Source organism: Rhizoctonia solani, chromosome 11 (genome assembly GCF_016906535.1).
Source record: "Rhizoctonia solani chromosome 11, complete sequence".
Classification (NCBI taxonomy): Eukaryota; Fungi; Basidiomycota; class Agaricomycetes; order Cantharellales; family Ceratobasidiaceae; genus Rhizoctonia; species Rhizoctonia solani.
The window spans coordinates 2,006,963-2,022,834 of NC_057380.1; the positions used below are offsets into that span (position 1 = coordinate 2,006,963).

At 46.8% G+C, this 15,872-nt stretch overlaps 5 protein-coding genes across 5 annotated transcripts; 3 read left to right on the forward strand and 2 right to left on the reverse strand.

The window, feature by feature from the left end:
• Positions 1-3,414: 3,414 nt before the first annotated feature.
• On the forward strand, positions 3,415-4,984 carry RhiXN_10644 (uncharacterized protein; the record flags this gene model as incomplete). The annotated part of the gene is made up of 2 exons (XM_043330460.1): positions 3,415-3,634; positions 3,801-4,984. The coding sequence occupies 2 exons, from the start codon at positions 3,415-3,417 to the stop codon at positions 4,982-4,984; spliced, it is 1,404 nt and encodes a 467-aa protein (XP_043184557.1).
• Positions 4,985-5,938: 954 nt separating this feature from the next.
• On the reverse strand, positions 5,939-8,005 carry RhiXN_10645 (GMC oxidoreductase; the record flags this gene model as incomplete). The annotated part of the gene is made up of 1 exon (XM_043330461.1): positions 5,939-8,005. The coding sequence occupies one exon, from the start codon at positions 8,003-8,005 to the stop codon at positions 5,939-5,941; it is 2,067 nt and encodes a 688-aa protein (XP_043184558.1).
• A 262-nt stretch (positions 8,006-8,267) lies between these two features.
• On the reverse strand, positions 8,268-8,911 carry RhiXN_10646 (GMC oxidoreductase; the record flags this gene model as incomplete). The annotated part of the gene is made up of 3 exons (XM_043330462.1): positions 8,268-8,462; positions 8,517-8,687; positions 8,849-8,911. 3 exons carry the CDS (start codon positions 8,909-8,911, stop codon positions 8,268-8,270), a joined length of 429 nt encoding a protein of 142 aa, XP_043184559.1.
• A 2,954-nt stretch (positions 8,912-11,865) lies between these two features.
• Positions 11,866-12,596, forward strand: RhiXN_10647 (Retrotransposon-derived protein PEG10; the record flags this gene model as incomplete). The annotated part of the gene is made up of 2 exons (XM_043330463.1): positions 11,866-12,118; positions 12,190-12,596. 2 exons carry the CDS (start codon positions 11,866-11,868, stop codon positions 12,594-12,596), a joined length of 660 nt encoding a protein of 219 aa, XP_043184560.1.
• Positions 12,597-12,638: 42 nt separating this feature from the next.
• On the forward strand, positions 12,639-15,678 carry RhiXN_10648 (Transposase family Tnp2 protein; the record flags this gene model as incomplete). The annotated part of the gene is made up of 14 exons (XM_043330464.1): positions 12,639-13,081; positions 13,145-13,165; positions 13,214-13,425; positions 13,472-13,675; positions 13,727-13,930; positions 13,981-13,987; positions 14,052-14,067; positions 14,113-14,387; positions 14,580-14,718; positions 14,765-14,917; positions 15,074-15,191; positions 15,254-15,383; positions 15,434-15,581; positions 15,628-15,678. The coding sequence occupies 14 exons, from the start codon at positions 12,639-12,641 to the stop codon at positions 15,676-15,678; spliced, it is 2,121 nt and encodes a 706-aa protein (XP_043184561.1).
• Positions 15,679-15,872: the final 194 nt, after the last annotated feature.

The following is a 15,872-nucleotide window of genomic DNA, read 5'->3' on the forward strand; positions in this document are numbered from 1 at the left end:
GTATGCTTCCATGTATTGTCGGATTAGTTACCCTGTAATATATTGCTCTTTGTCTTTCGCCTAATGCTTCTACATGCTTGCTTTGATCTATACATCCTCAGGTCTCAAGGGCCGTCATGGTAACGGCCCTGTTCTAATGGTTCAACCGTACTAAATGATCAGCAAGTATACACAATCAACGTGTGATCATTCAGGGTAATTAATAATCACGTGATTACATGAGGCACCGGCCATTTCTGAGCAGGCATAGCGTGTTTTCGTCCACTGCCAGCGTCCTCGAGAGTCACGAGATTGTCATCAAACTCGACATAAAGAATTCGTTTGGTATTGAGCTTTATTCTCGCCCTACACCCTCCTATCGTAGTGGCTTCGAAAGCATATCTTCAATTCTCAAGTCCGTGGCCTCTGACTTCGGCATAAGGCTGGGCTTATTCTAAGCCTGTTTTTGACGGTTACAAAGAGTGCTGAGTTAGCAAGTAACTCAAAAAATGACTACAGTACATGACTTGACTGACAATCACCCTATCATGGATACTGAATATACTTGGTTGGGCGAACCAACCGCAGGCCTAGGATTCGGACTATGGATGCGCTTGTCTCTGGCACTACGTATACTGTACGTCATATGGCCAGTACGTCAATTGCGTACTTGAAATGCCGTGTTTGATAGCGTTTGTCTCAATGGATACAGATGTATCTAATCATCAATCGTGGATATCATGGTCAGTTCTGCTGATCTATGGTCTATGATCTATGGTCTGATCAATTTCTTCTGACAGCTCACAATCGCTCCAAATGACAACATGAGCCCTCAACTTTACGGCATTTTCTATCAATTTGGCTACTGATGTTTCTTCCGTCTGATATCCTATCTAACCTTCAAGTGGTTCTCATAATGTTAATTCAAGATCTAGGGCTAATTAACTCTACGCTTATCAAAACGTCGCACGTCTTCTTGGCATGTTTTCTTGGCTCCAGCAATACACAGACTCTAAGTAGCTCTTGGAAAACCTTGCTTAGCCTCAAGTCAATCACAGGTCTGAGGTTTACGTCTATTGGAGCTCCTTAATTTAAATGATCATCTGATTCTCATTGATGGTTTATCCCAATTACACTTACTGTACAACCTGTGTACACATAATTTCTACGCTGGGAACTTCGGCCAATAAACACAAACCCATATCCGAGCCCTTTGATCTGAGCGCAGAGCACAATTAGCCCGTTTCGTTACAGCTAATATACTCAGGTGCAGGTTCCACGTGGGTGAACTGGGTGCGGGTTAGAATGTGCTGCTACCGAAGACTCGGAGTAGATCAGCCACTATGACTGACATTTTCCTCTATCATACAATGGCAAAATGAAACACTTTACTTGCATCATTCCTCATCCCGCTCACTGGAGAGGTTTTTTTTTAGATATGGGACACTTTAAGCGCTCTAATATCCCGATCTCACCTCAATGTATGCGATTGTTAGTCAGTGTACCCGAATCCGTGGATACTATTCTGTGATGTTGATACGTGTCATGCGCCTTACTGGCAGACCAAGAGTGTTCTACAAGATAGCAGTTGATTGGTTTTCGTTAAATTCTCATTTTTTGGCGTATCTTCTTCGTGACACTGCATGTCAACTTTTGGTTGTTCATGCCAGTGTGTTATCATAAAAAGTCATTCCGATGATCATAGCGCTTGGCTAAGCCTGTGAGAAATCGGATCCTTCTCAAACCACGAGGCCAAGGTAACTCATGCTAACGCGCTGCCCCAAATGATGGCTAACTTCCTTGAAAGGTATGTTATAATTTCATCTTAATGAATGTCGTGATGTAAAAGCAACCCTTCCTAGGATACCACACTTCTCCACTTCACGTGCCAACGGGCATTTCGGTGTTATTTCATTCAACAGATACCCATTTTAGTGAGCCTCTTATCCCATAATTGGTCTTATGGCGGCACAGATGCCACAGATGGCAACGTGACCGAGTTCGTCCTCGAAAATCGTGTTCGGATCTTTGGGGCTGTATCGGAGATCGGTATGAGCCCGATACGGGAATATCAAATTAATTACCATGTTGGATTGTGGGAATCCTTGGTGGGATATCTTCTCAAGAAGGTCTGACTGATCAGATGAAAAGATCAACTCGTATATGCCTTGGATATAATTACCTATGCACACACACGCTACTATATATATGGAGACTGATATAATGCTTTTATGAGACAACCAAGCATAGTGTATGAGCGTTATTTATTGTCTACGCATGCATAGTGATGCACAATTTAAATATGGTAGGTAAGTACCAAACTTCTTCATAACCGAGATCACCGGTGATAAATCAAGGGGACAACAAACAATACCGCGCAGAAACTTGTATCTATGCAGCTTTACTCATAAGAGAAGCCATGGGAGGAGCTGAGTCGGGTAGATAGCGTGGTCGAGTGGATGTAGTGGAGTTAATTCATCATGGGTGATTAATTTGAGAGCTATAATGGGTGGCTGTGTGCAGATCAAAATAGCGGCTGTGTCAAAACAAACATACCTTTTCCGATAACCCCACGTCACCGAAGCATCAGGCTGAACCCTTGGCGGCGGTACACTTCGGCTTGACAACCAGCCTCTATTTAGCCGTAGGTCTGTCCATATCATGTTATCCAGTTCTCCCACCTCCATCCAACACCAACCAGACACGCGTCAGGCTCGCAGTCTCTCGTGTATATTTCGGCCATAAATCCATATTATCTGTGGGCGATTAGATCAACTTCCTCGAGAATTGATTGAGTAAGGATTCGCGTGTTCGAACATCGAATTTTGCTGACTTTACCCGCCTTCTGCGAACCAACAGCACTGCAATGCCCACACTTCCCTTTCTAGGAGCATACGACAGCCTGGAAAGACGTTCTGGAAGCCAGGAAGCGCCGGTGAGCACAACTGATATACACGGACTGGCTTAAGTTGATCGACTCGGATATCACTTCCCATCGTCCATGTCCATTTAATCTTACCAGATTCCCAGACAACTCAATGGGTTAAATGCTCGCGCGATCGGAAGTATAACTGATTCAACGTGAGTTTATTATTTGGCTATTTAATTCATCCCATCGGTTTAAACTTTGTCTTTAGATCCCGGAGTTTGATAATAGTAGGAATTACTTGCGGAACTCTTGCAGCTGTTGTTCTACTCGGAATCATAGTATATCTCGTTATACGAAATCGCCGCAAATCCCAGAGCGAGATACAGCATCGTCGGCATCGCAATTCTGTTCCAGTTTCTTCCCGCATTCGAAATGGCTACACTCGCACTAGAGGGTCAAGCAACTCGACAGCAACATCTGGGGAGCGCTCAATGGGAGAGGTACCTCAAGGCTACTTCAAGTCTTGGTCCTCGCGTTCAAAAAATGCTTATTTAAGCCTGCCACTTATGGGAATGACTTCGTCAGAAAATCTCGCACAAAGTCATAGTCAGCCACAGGGACAACTCTATGATCCCGAGTCAGCAACAGGTCTTCCTGCACCGTCCAAAAATAAATCGAGAAAGTCGACCCGAGAACGTCTACGCCTGGACACTTCCATTCTGGCCCCATCTCCTAGACTGAGCAACATCCCTTCTCCTCAAAAGCACATGTCCAGCCCCAGACACCGTTCGTCATCCCTCATGAAAAGCGCAACTACCCGCCCCCTCTTGCAAAATACTTCACTCAATCGCCCAAGCCGAATGCCGGCGGCCAGCCCATCCGCCCCCATGCTGAACTTCGGGTAGGCGACACTCCCGTGGATATCAATCACGCTCACGTGGTGGTGCGTCAGGCTTCGCCGGACTGGGCTCGTTTGTTCCCCCACCGCCACCTTCTTGGGCTTCGATCTGGCCGACCGAGAGTGGGTGGACTGGGCCTGGAGGAGAGCCCAGTATTCGTGATGAAGATTTTGGATCAGATTCGGGAGAGGATTGTGACGAAAAGAAACCCAGGACGGATTCATCCGGGGACGATTTTGACCCAGAAAACCTACGACTAGATCACTCGGATGGGGAGGACGAGGGCGATTCCAAAGTACAATATGCCATGGATAAACGGACAAGGAACGGCACACCTGAACCATTCAGGTTAACTCCGATGGCACTACAGGGCAATGGAAACCCCCGGGGGAGCATGGACGACGTGAGCACGCCCTTGTCCGAGGGGATTACATCTCAATTCCCCATGTCATCTCCCCGTACTATCCCAGTGGAATTAAAATCCCCTACTCTCGATCTTCAGGACGACTTTACTACCCATACAGACCAAGGCCAATCTCTTGCCCGCACAGCAACCGGGCGATTAACGCTTGCATTCGGATCCAAGTCTACGCTCTCGGAGAAGGCTCAACGCTCGAATACGAAGTCGTCGTCTCGCTCGGGCAGGACAACCCGATCGAGTCCTTCCAAGACACATAGTCGTAATGCATCATCAACTCATTTATCCGTTGCCCGTTCGGGCACTCGGGTGACCCGCTCAAGCACTGTGCGCACCGAAAGGAGTGATTGGACCGACCCTCCTGAAACTCCCGTCTCGACTATCAGCGGTCATGTCATGTCCGCTCTCACAGGGCACGTAACCACCCCCTTGCTGCGTAGTATGGATTCGTTGAGAAGGGCTGGGTCCGAATATTTTAGGCAACGCGGGAATGACGGCGGCGCTCCGGAGCCGCCGATGCCTAGTCTCCCTGTTTCTGGGGTGCCTCATCCCTCGGGATCAAGCCCGAGGTCTGTTTCTGTGAGAAAGCTGCCTGATGTACCACCCGTTCCTCCCATCCCTCAACGGTATGCAACCGAGCCCCGGCCACTACCGGTCCCTGAACCTCTCAGTTCTCTACTTCCGGCGCCCCCCATTCCACGATCAGCGTCTCTAAAGGTGGACCTCGATGAAAAGGAGAGTGCACCCACTCATCCTCTATCGATGGGAGCCACCCCATCAGGTATACGACCACTTCCTGTTCTTCCTGTCACCCAATGAGCCTCTTATCGCATCCATATATCATTTTCTATTTATTCTTAGAGTCCTTCGTCTCAACCATGCATGTTCCATTGATTCGTTTTGGGATTTTTCGATTTAAATATTTCGTCAGCTCCAGCTGAGCATTATTTGACATCCGTGTCCATATTTTCTTGATTTTTATTCTATTTATTATTCCCTTTTCGACATATCACTTCTCTGGGTCCATGGAACTCTACCTGTGTTGTATACTAGTTCATATGCATCATACTTCGGATTGTCTATTGCTGCTGCTTTGGTATGGCCATTAATTTATTTAAAACATACCTAGTTGGTAATATCTCATGCTATTTTTGCCTGTTCCCTGTTATATGCGCATTGAAATCTGCCGTTTGTGCCAACCTGTTACTTACTGTTTGATTGAGGGAGTCCTATGGGTGCAGGGGATGTACACGGGACCGAGATCGCGTCTGAAGATGATTTGGTACATTTACACGAATCTTTTGCCGTTTGATAAGATATCTGTCCGACAATTGTCGTCTTCTAGGCGTCTCAATTCACACTAGGTCTCGGGCTGTTCATCCTGTTCGGGGCGTTGTAAAGGTATCGGCACTTTTAGATGTTATGACTTGTCAAACCGTTTTTATGCTCTTAGAGGTTTAGAGAACGGCTCTTATAGACTATACATGCGATAATTGGGCATAATATACACAATTTTATGATGGCGGTAGGTTGAATATATGCACTCACCCAATGAGATCATCTGGTATGCACTGTGATAGGTAGAAGGTTTAAAATTTCGACCGCAGTAGCTGGAGACTTTCGGCGTATGGATCGTGACATCGTGGCTTAGGTTACAAAATGGTGTAATAGCAATGCTGGTGTTTTCCTATGAAATTAGCTTTAAATTGATTCAGTTTACAAGTTTCTTTAGGCCATACATGATCGGTACTTCATCAAACATCTGGGAGATATTCAGTCGTACAAAATAGGTGTCACTTTTCCAGGATGAGCCACAAGGACAACAGGTCTATCCAAGAATTTCTCCTCTTGCGAGCTCATATCAAGTCTGTATATAAAGAGTCCCTGAGGCACATTCGCCTCCCGTTGCCACGAATATTCTTGGCCTGGCGCCAGGACAACTGCCTCCTCCGCATTACCACTCTTTCCACGCGGTTTCTGATAGGAGAGGAAAACTCGAACCTTGGCGCTTGTTTGATTAACGGTGTAAACGCGCGTATTGTCCTGGACCTTAACTCGAAGTCGTTCATTAAGATGGCGAGAGAGACGAATGGCGAGAGCCGCAAGAGTAAGTGTGGGGTTAGCTGCGGGAGAGTGAGGGAAGCATGAAAGGTCACAGACGTAAACTCCATCGCATATTTCAGGTCGCACTCGAAGATTCGAATCAAGGCAGAACGCGTCCGATTCAAGCTTGCTAACCATGGGCAACGTTCCGAGTTCGTGCGCCACACCCCCGAGCGGGAGGTATCCGATATCGATCTTTTTCAGGAATTTTTTGTCGTTGACGTCGTTGAATTTGGAGTCCGCTTTCAAGTCCTCGAAGTCAACAAACTCCAGTCCAGCTGAGCCAACGAGGGCCTTCATAGCAGCTAAAATGAATTTACGCATCTTCTCTTCGCTAAGCGGCATGTTCCTCCTGTTTAGCCGGATCTTTGGTTCATCATTCTCCAGTACGATGCTGTTGTCTTTGACAAGTTCGTCTTGCAACATAATAACGAAGATGAATTTCGGGAGCTTTGGATCGGGAGATTTCCCTCTTGGGAGAAATGAGGACGCATCAATGGACATGTTGAATAGGACTATTTGATTATCAATTTTGGCATAGGTTTGTAGCTTCATCGCTCCTAATTCCTCCCTAAGGGCGGGATTGGTGTAGCGGAATGAAGCTTGGAAGAAAAGGATGTTATGGTCGGTCAGGTGGAGCGCGTTATACTTCCCATCCTGAATTTTAGCTTTGGTGTGATCGCTTCGAAGTAGGATAGCAGGAGAATGTACGCTCCCCGCGCATAGTACGACCTTTCCGTTTTCGACCCCTTTTCCCGGATTCCTAACATTGATAGTAGTATTTTCCCCATTGGCTGCCTTGACGTTTACACCCGTAACAGCACCGTTTGTGTCAAAGTTCAATGATCTAACATCGGCGTTGAGGACAGTCTTGAAATACTTGTGCTCGGTGAAAACATCGTCTCCGCTGCGACTCTGAACGTCTGTCTTTGGGCGGCTCATAGCAATCTCCAGGATCTTGTCAATAGTAGAATATGCGCCTTCGGCAAAGTCAAAGTTACGGTCATCCTTGAATTCTGACGCGATTCGGCCCCATTGCCACTGGACACTCGGCTCCACTTCCTGGCATTTCGAAGTGAGACGATCCATTACGTGTTGATGTGCCCGGCGAGTGGTCGGTAGGGAGACTAGCATGAGGCGCTCGGCTTTGTCGTAATACTGTTCGCGTAGATCTTGATAAACTTGGGAGTGATATTTATCTCGGAGGACACTGTCATGGACGCGAGGCGCAAACAATCCCCAGGCAGCGCTACGGCCCCCAAGGCAGTACATGGCACCACCACTCCAGGGGTCTTGCTGCTTAGGATCGCGTTTCGGATCTCCAGGAATTTCGGCATCCTCCTTCTCAAGTTTGGGCTCAAATAAGTATTGACGCTTGAATTGCTTGAAAAAGGTATCGTTTTGTTGGCCACGATCATTTGCTAATCCAGCAGGACGAGCAGTATTCAAACAGTGAGAATGAAATACCAGACCTCCCCTCTCAAGGAGGAGAATCCGCTTCGCGTTCTTTCCGAGCCTAGAGTTGGTGTCGTAGAGGTCGTTTGCTAGAATTCCGCCTCCGATACCAGAGCCAACAATGATGATATCGTACTCCTCCCAAGCAGCCTCTTTCAGGGTAAGGTTGAAGAACTTTTGCTGGAAAGACTCTCCGTCTGCCGCGGACAAAGCAGACCAAGATAAATGTTCAGGTACTTCATCTGATTTTCTCAAATTTCCAGCCCGAACACGGAGCCTCATCCTATAAGCATACGATCCACAAGTAAGCTTCTCTTCACCAGCGAGTTCAATTATGGGCGTATGCCCAATGAACTCACCTCCTTAGTCAATATTTTGGTGAGAGGGCCTGTCTGCACAGAAATATTTAACTAGCAGCTCTGCTTTTAATGAGTAACTAACTAACCGTGTCGTTGACTTTTATATAATATCCAGGTTTGTCGTTTGGAATATCCTTTTATACCCATATGGTTGAGCACAAAATTGAACGGGGGGACAGGGATATTTACTTCAAATAATGCCAAATTTCGCCCCCATTTTTTCCCTTTGCAGCTTCTATGTTCCAAGTTGTGCGTGAAGACCCCGATGGTACCAGGCTAAGATCTTCCTCCTTCCATGACAAAACATGTTTGCCATCAATGCTCGAGATTCTAAAATCGCCGATACCTTGTTCAGAAGCAGATACAGGATAAACGATCCACTGTGTACCAAAATCAGATACCTAGAGCTATCAGGTAATACATAGGATGAATACCTTATTCACTGGGCTGTCCGAGAGGCTCGATAGCTCAGATGCAGCTAATGCGTTATCATCCTTTCTCGATAGCTCGTGCTTCCCGCATGCAGGATTGACTAGGTCAACAAGAGCAATACGGTATATCCCGTATCCGGGTACAGAGTTGGACTCAGGCATATCGTGAAGCAACTATAGATGACAATGAGAAGTAGACCTAAGACAAGGGGAGAATTCTGAATATTCTTGACTTAGCCATATGCAGTATTTATACAAGTAGAAGGACAATGCTCCAATAGCAAATCGAGTGGAAAATTCTTTCTAAGACTTGATATTACGGGAACCCAACTTACGGCGTCCCCCGTTTGCGTAGTAGTTCCCTTGATCGAGGTCGTGAACTGAGGGGGATGCGGCATCATCGGACCTTTCCATATGGCTCAAAATCAACCCCAATTAAATTGGGCCAGTAGACCGGCTCCTGATATCCATTAGTGCTAGCGGCAAGGGAGTGATAATTATCGAGGCCTTCTGTTCGGCTCCCTGTCTGAGGGATTATGCTCGGAGACAACAAACTACCAAAATGCTGCCTTTGCAGTATTCTGCGAGCAATCTCTCAGAAGTACGGAGATTTCAGTCTCATTGCTGCCTGCATGCTCAGTATGACGGGGTTCACTATAGGCAAAGTGCCACTCCGGCATAAAAGCTGAAAAATCCGTCACGAACTTGGTACCGCGCGCGGGATCAGGCATGATTGCTTGGCTTGGAGTAATAGAAACGAGAACCGAGAATGAGGTATGTGATAAGAGTATTGTATATCAGCTCAGAAACCGGGGTGGTTTTTCCCCGGAGGACGAGTTAGCCTCCTTCCCCCAGCCGTATGCCCTAGAATCGCGTCGGTTACAAAAGCGAAACCATATTAAGATGATCCGGTTCAAATATATGTTCACCATGTAATTAAAAAATGTCTGGGGCGATCATGCTGTTTCTGAGGAATATTTCCGTCCATTGAGATTTGGGGGTGAGACATGAAGTGATCATGACGTCGATGCAAGCCTTATTCACTCAAGATTTACCCGGGCATACAAACTTGCTGGTTCTCTGCACCGATGAGACATTTGAATGCATTCGAATTCAGCGTATTGCCGTTCCTGGGAGTGGGATCCTATTTGGGACTAAAATTAGTTAAATTAGGCTCCGACATAGGCCACTGTGTAAGTGAGGAATAGATGACGAACGATGATATATAAAATATGGAAGTAAATACGGGAGCTCGAGGGCGTAGTCGTCGGAGGTCAGGTCAGGTGAGGGGTGGGGGACTCGGGGCACCGATAATGCTTCATTAATCTCTTTATTCCATCTCTTGCTTATTAGCTGTATCATTCGTGATATTGCCCCAAGCTACCCCAACCAAAAGACCTATTTGCCCATATATAGTATTTGTACCCATATTCTTTAAAGATTGGGTACTCGAAAATTTTGCCGTATATATGAGAGAATCGTCTCCTCTCTGTGTCAAAGAACACAGATGACTTAAGACTCGTCATTTTATGTGAGTTGCGTGGCTCACTCATGCCTAAGTGTTATGATTCCGATATGGTCAGTATTCTCGGCGTCAAGCCAATGTACGATGTCATGGCTGGGGCCATGACCAGCGAATGAGAGGGCGCACGACCAGGTCCCATTTTAGGTCATCGATCATCAGAGATTCGATGATGTCACGATTGGAACTCGAAGCCTATACAGGCACCGGCCGACTGTTATCACTATGGCCAATAAATGCACCCCTATCTGGAATGGGGTAGTAAGTCACACCCGGTGGAGATAAACCTGTGAGATTGATGTTGGATGTATTTGTACGCACACTAAACCGAGGCTAGAGTAAATCTGTCTTGAGCCGCACTGAAGAAGCCTGGGTCTCTTAATATTTTGCTCGGAGACTTGGTTTGATTAGGATCAAAGGTATGAAGCAACACTGATCTTTATGGTTAGCTGAAGGCCCCTACACGGATCCGAAATCACCAATACATTTCGTGTATCTAAGTTTGAGGCATCCGCGTTCACCTACAAAATTGGCCAGTACGACATGTATATACTAGTATATATAGACTTGGGATCTTCAGTGGCCAGTATTTATTCATATAATAATTCCAGATATGTGTACTCATTGATATTCTCACACTGAAGGCTGGCAGGGTGCGGAAAATCCGCACCCTTGTTTTTTAGTTTTACAGCTGTTACGGAAATAGTATACATTTCGATTTTCCGCCCGACTCGTTGTTTGGAGTTCGTGGGACGTACCACAGATGATACATCACATGCACAGGACTTCACCCCCTTTTCGACAAAGGGTGTGCGGCGGGCACGGGACTTGGACGGCACGTGTCCAGCCTTTGTCGAGGCATGAACTGGACTTTTTTGTCGCGTTCGGTACAGTAATAGACCAGGCTGTCCAGCATTTGTCGATTGTCGGGATACAAATGCTGGTCCATTGCTGGACAATATCTCTGCGATGCCTGTGCCCGACACTTTGGGCCTTTCGTTTCTTTGGGATAAATGGATATATTTATTTGATTACATACATAATTGTTTCATCGTTACATTTCAATCCATTACTCTTCAACACCTAAATAGGATGCGCCCACCCTCTCCCAGAAGGGGGACGTGTGCGCGTTGTTTGGTATGCTGGTCAGTGCGTCAGAAGCTGCAAATTTCAGGGTACTCACCCAAACACCTACTACCATCAACCTCCACAGGACTTCACCCCTTTTCAACAAAGGGTGTGCGGCGGGCACGGGACTTGGACAGCATGTGTCCAGACTTAGATTGGATCTCAGATCATGCTTTGCTGTGGCGTTGTTGTACAGTAATTGACCAGACTTAGAATAGGAATACGATCTTCAGGGTCTATTTGAAATTTAATGACCATGAGCATCGGGACGACTTAGACAATTTTGTTCTTCTCCTCACCCGCGCCACAACGTATCGAAGTCAACACCTAGCACACATGGCAAAGTACGATACGGAAATATTACTAAAAGCGAAGGAAAAGGCTAGAAAGGCAAGTTTAATTCATCTAAGTTTAATTAATTTGAGCTTCACCGTAGTTTACAGTCCAAGAAACGTATCTCTGACTGCTTGCTTGGCCGGAAGAGGCTCTGCGACTGCTTGAAATGTTATCCATTTTGGTATCACCAGAAGCCAGGGACTATAGCTGCACATTGAAGGACAAACGGTGTCCACCCGCTGGCCCAACAATGCAATGTGCGGGCGGGACCGTCTGTCCCGTGCCCCTCAGAAGCCCCTCCCCGCCAATCACCTGATCTTAGCAACTTAGATAATCAAGCCGCAACAATCTCTAGCACTAGCATTAATGCATGTCACCTTACTGATCTCGACACATTTCCACCCAACAAGCATTATACTCCCGCCGATTCTTGTTCTAGACCTGGATCGCCCCATCTTGGCTCTTGTTCTAAGACTTACTTATTACAATCTCCACGTACCCCACCGCTTTTCGAGTCTATTGATAATTCTACTCAACCGGACGAATTGCTTGACTTATGCGACAATTCCTCCGCCGGCTCAGACTCAGACTCAGACTCAGACGATCCATGCCTTACCACGTGCGTCCTTGCTTGGATGTTGATTATTTCGGCAAATATCTCATGAATCTATCTGTTTCTGGAGCAACTAGGCTGCCCCGCTTCCCCTCGGCAACGACCCCTTCCTTCTGACGCCAAAGAACCCCACCATGACGATCCATACATAGAAGACGACGACAATGCTGATACTTACCCAGACAACCCAGACAACCCAGACAACCCAGACGACCCCGAGGGAGTGCTGGTGGAGGAGCCTCCAATCCGTGTCCCACCAGATGATGCCAAGGGGCCTCCCGGACCTCCGGGCAATGATGCAGGGGCCGGTATGCCTCTATTTGATGCTCACCCAACTCTGCGGAACATCTACTTGCGCACTTGGGCTCAGTATGCATTCAACCACGCAACACAGGACTCTGTCCAAGCAATACTGGAGTCTCACAAATTGGCACTTATGGCCAACGCGCAATACCTCCCCCAGCCGCTTGTCAAAGAGATTTGACAGATGCCACTTACTCTACGGTCGCTTGAGCGTCGGCTCGGGATGGATCACTCAGAGCTCATGAGGATCTATCCTGTGTGTCCCAAGCCAACATGCGGCAAGCAATACACGACGGAGCAACTTTACCAGCTACCCAAACCTCGTTGCACTTGGAACGTTGGAGAACGGTGCCCCGGTGTTCTATACACAGAGCGTTTACTTGCCGATGGTACTATCAAGCGTAGCCCGTCCAAATTGTTTCCTTACATCCCTCTCCCTGCTGCTCTCGGTCGTCTACTGTCCCGCCCTGGTATGTCTGAGCTTTGTCAACACTGGCGTAACAACGACAACCCCAAAGATGAACCAACCAAAAACCCACCAAGACCCCAGGATCCTGTGGAGTGGTTTGATGACATGCCAGCCAACCAACGGTTTTCGGACATCAGCAAGGGATGGGGATGGCGGGCGCATGCGACGGGACTCACCCAACAATTTATTGACGGCGAGTACGTGGATTTGCCTGCCGGAGATTTTCCTTTATCTCTTGCGCGCTTACCTTTGGGCCTTAGCCTTACACTTAATGCGGATGGGTGAGTACTTAACTTAACGCTATCTTTTCATTTAAAATATATGCGCAGATACCAGGCAAACGGAGGCAATTACACTGCCGGTGGAAGTTATACTTCCAACGGAGTGTATATTGTTATCAATAATCTTCCTTATTTTGAATGGAATTTATTCGAAAACACGATCCTTGCGATGGTACTCCCTGGACCAACGGAGCCTAAGGACTACGCGTTCAACCAAATGATGGAGCCTCTTATAGACAATCTAATTTCTCTGTCTAATGGTATGCCCAGTTAACGATTTTCACTTATATACTAAAGCTACTATAGGCGTTGATTTGCCGGTGCACGATGCCGAGACGGGGGAAATTCAAGACCGACGCGTTTACGCAAACTTATTGGTCCTTGTGGTTGATTGGATCGCGCGCATCAAATGTACAGGTCATGTCGGTGCTACTGCGGAGGAAAATCACTGCCCATATTGCAAGCTACGGGCCTGTTTGCTGTCGACTGGGCGAGGCTATGACCATGAAGGTGAGTGTATGATCATATATGCGAATTTGACTTACTTAATGTTTCCCATAGGCTATGATCTTTGCGATCCACACAAACATTTGCAGGATAAGCACCAATGGCTCCGTGCGGAATGGCACAAACGCAATGACATCCGTAATGAGACCGGGACAACGTTTACCGAACTAGACCGGCTCTCCGGTTTCTACGCATTTGATAATGCGCCCACTGATGTAATGCATTTGGTAGATCTTGGGCTCACAGAGGCTATCAAAAGTAAGTATATATACAAGCAAGGGATGCTCCGAAAACGTTTTCATCGGCAGCCTGCCGGTGAGACACCCAAGGCACGCTACAATGCTTTTATCACGCGGACGATTTTCCCTCATTATTGTAGCCGGCTCCCTACCCATGTAAGTTCGCATATTCAACGTACATATTATTAATATACATCACAGGCTCAAGGGTTGAAGGGACGCGTTAAGGCCGACCAGCGGCGCCTCTCGCGCCTTATCATGATCGGCTCGTATTTTGAGGCCTGGCGTGTGGGCAACTCAATCCCTGATGGGGATATTCCTCGCGGCAGCGAGAGGTCAAAGCATTACAAGGCCCAGAAGGCCAATGCAAAGGCTTTTCGTAGACGTCGGAACCATGTCAACGACTTGGATGGGGGCAAGCTTGACAAAGTGCCTCCTTGGCATGAATTCATGCCATTGCGAAACCCTCGCAATTGGTTTGCAAATCTATTACGGTTCTGTGTTGGAACCACACTTCTGACTCGACACAGAATTACTTGAGAGGAGGTAGAACAAGGTTGCCAGTTACTTGAACAGGTCGGCACGGTGTTCACTGATATGAATATCCACCTCACCCCAAGTTTCCACGCCATTACTCACTTGCCTGACCACCTCTATAAATATGGAAGTGTTTACAACACTTCAACTGCCCAATTTGAGCGTGCAAACCAAATGCTCATCAACGTCAACAAGAATGGGCATGGAGGTGGAGAAATTGAAGCAACAATGGCAAAGGGGTTTATGCGTTGCGTTGAGTGTTACCGCTATGTATATCCCCCTCTAATTCATATTTGGTTTACTAATATTTATATAGATTAACGAATTACAATTGATTGAAAGGCCAACCGACGACAATACGGCAACCACAAAACTTTTATTACAGGGCATGAGAGACGCCCGGAACACGAAGTTCAGCATGGTCGGCTGGACGCAATTCTGGCCGGGGACGCCCAATTTCTTGAACAAGGTGAGTCTATGCTTTTTTTTTGAGCACTTATATATAGTTATTATATAGAGCACATTCGGTTGGCAACCGCCCCCGCCAAAGTCAACTTCCAAGATCACAAGCACCGGGGATATTATAATCTTATGGTTGAGTATTGCAATAATCACCGCCCTGTAGGTCTGCACAATGTTCGCTTTTACGGGTATGGCGCGCCGCCACCAGAAGGCGCTTGAGTTCAGCTTCATCCCAGCCGATCCACTCTTACTTACCCCCACTTCCGTTGGTACGGCGTTCGGTACGGCTCGGCAAACCATACCCAAGGATTTGGTTCACGCTACGGTTATATCGGCGACCAAGTACCTGTGATCATTCAGGGTATTTACAAATCGACAGTGGCTGTTCTGGGCGAGGAGCACAAGTTTCTGGCTGTCATGGTTCAGAGATTTGTTGCTCCGGCAGAACCACCAGCCTTCCCATGGAATCATTGGTATGTATTTTCTTTCTCTAAGGTATTTACATGGTAATTGTAAAATCTAGGGATCATATTCTTGGAATCGGCGCATGGGAATACCAAGAGCTCCAGCCAGTGGAAGCAGTGCCGGCAACCGCATTTACCGGCCTCTTTGCGCTTTCCAATATCGAGATGTCATACGGGCGCTTTTGGCTTACTTTTGCAATGATAACAGTGCGTTCTTTTTATAAATCTTTTGCTATCTAATCCCAGTGAACAGACAAGGCCCGACAACTTGATGGATGGAGACAACATGCGCGTTGATGACTAAGCTAGTATAACAACAACTGTGGTGCGTTTTTATTTCTTTTACACAATAGTATACGTTTGATATATGAGAATTGTTACAGGTAGTGAAATATTAGAGCCATGATCATCCATGTAATCGAACATATAATAACCGAACAGGTTGTTGAGAATCGGACGCGTACACAATAATAAAGGAAATTATCAACAACAAAAGAC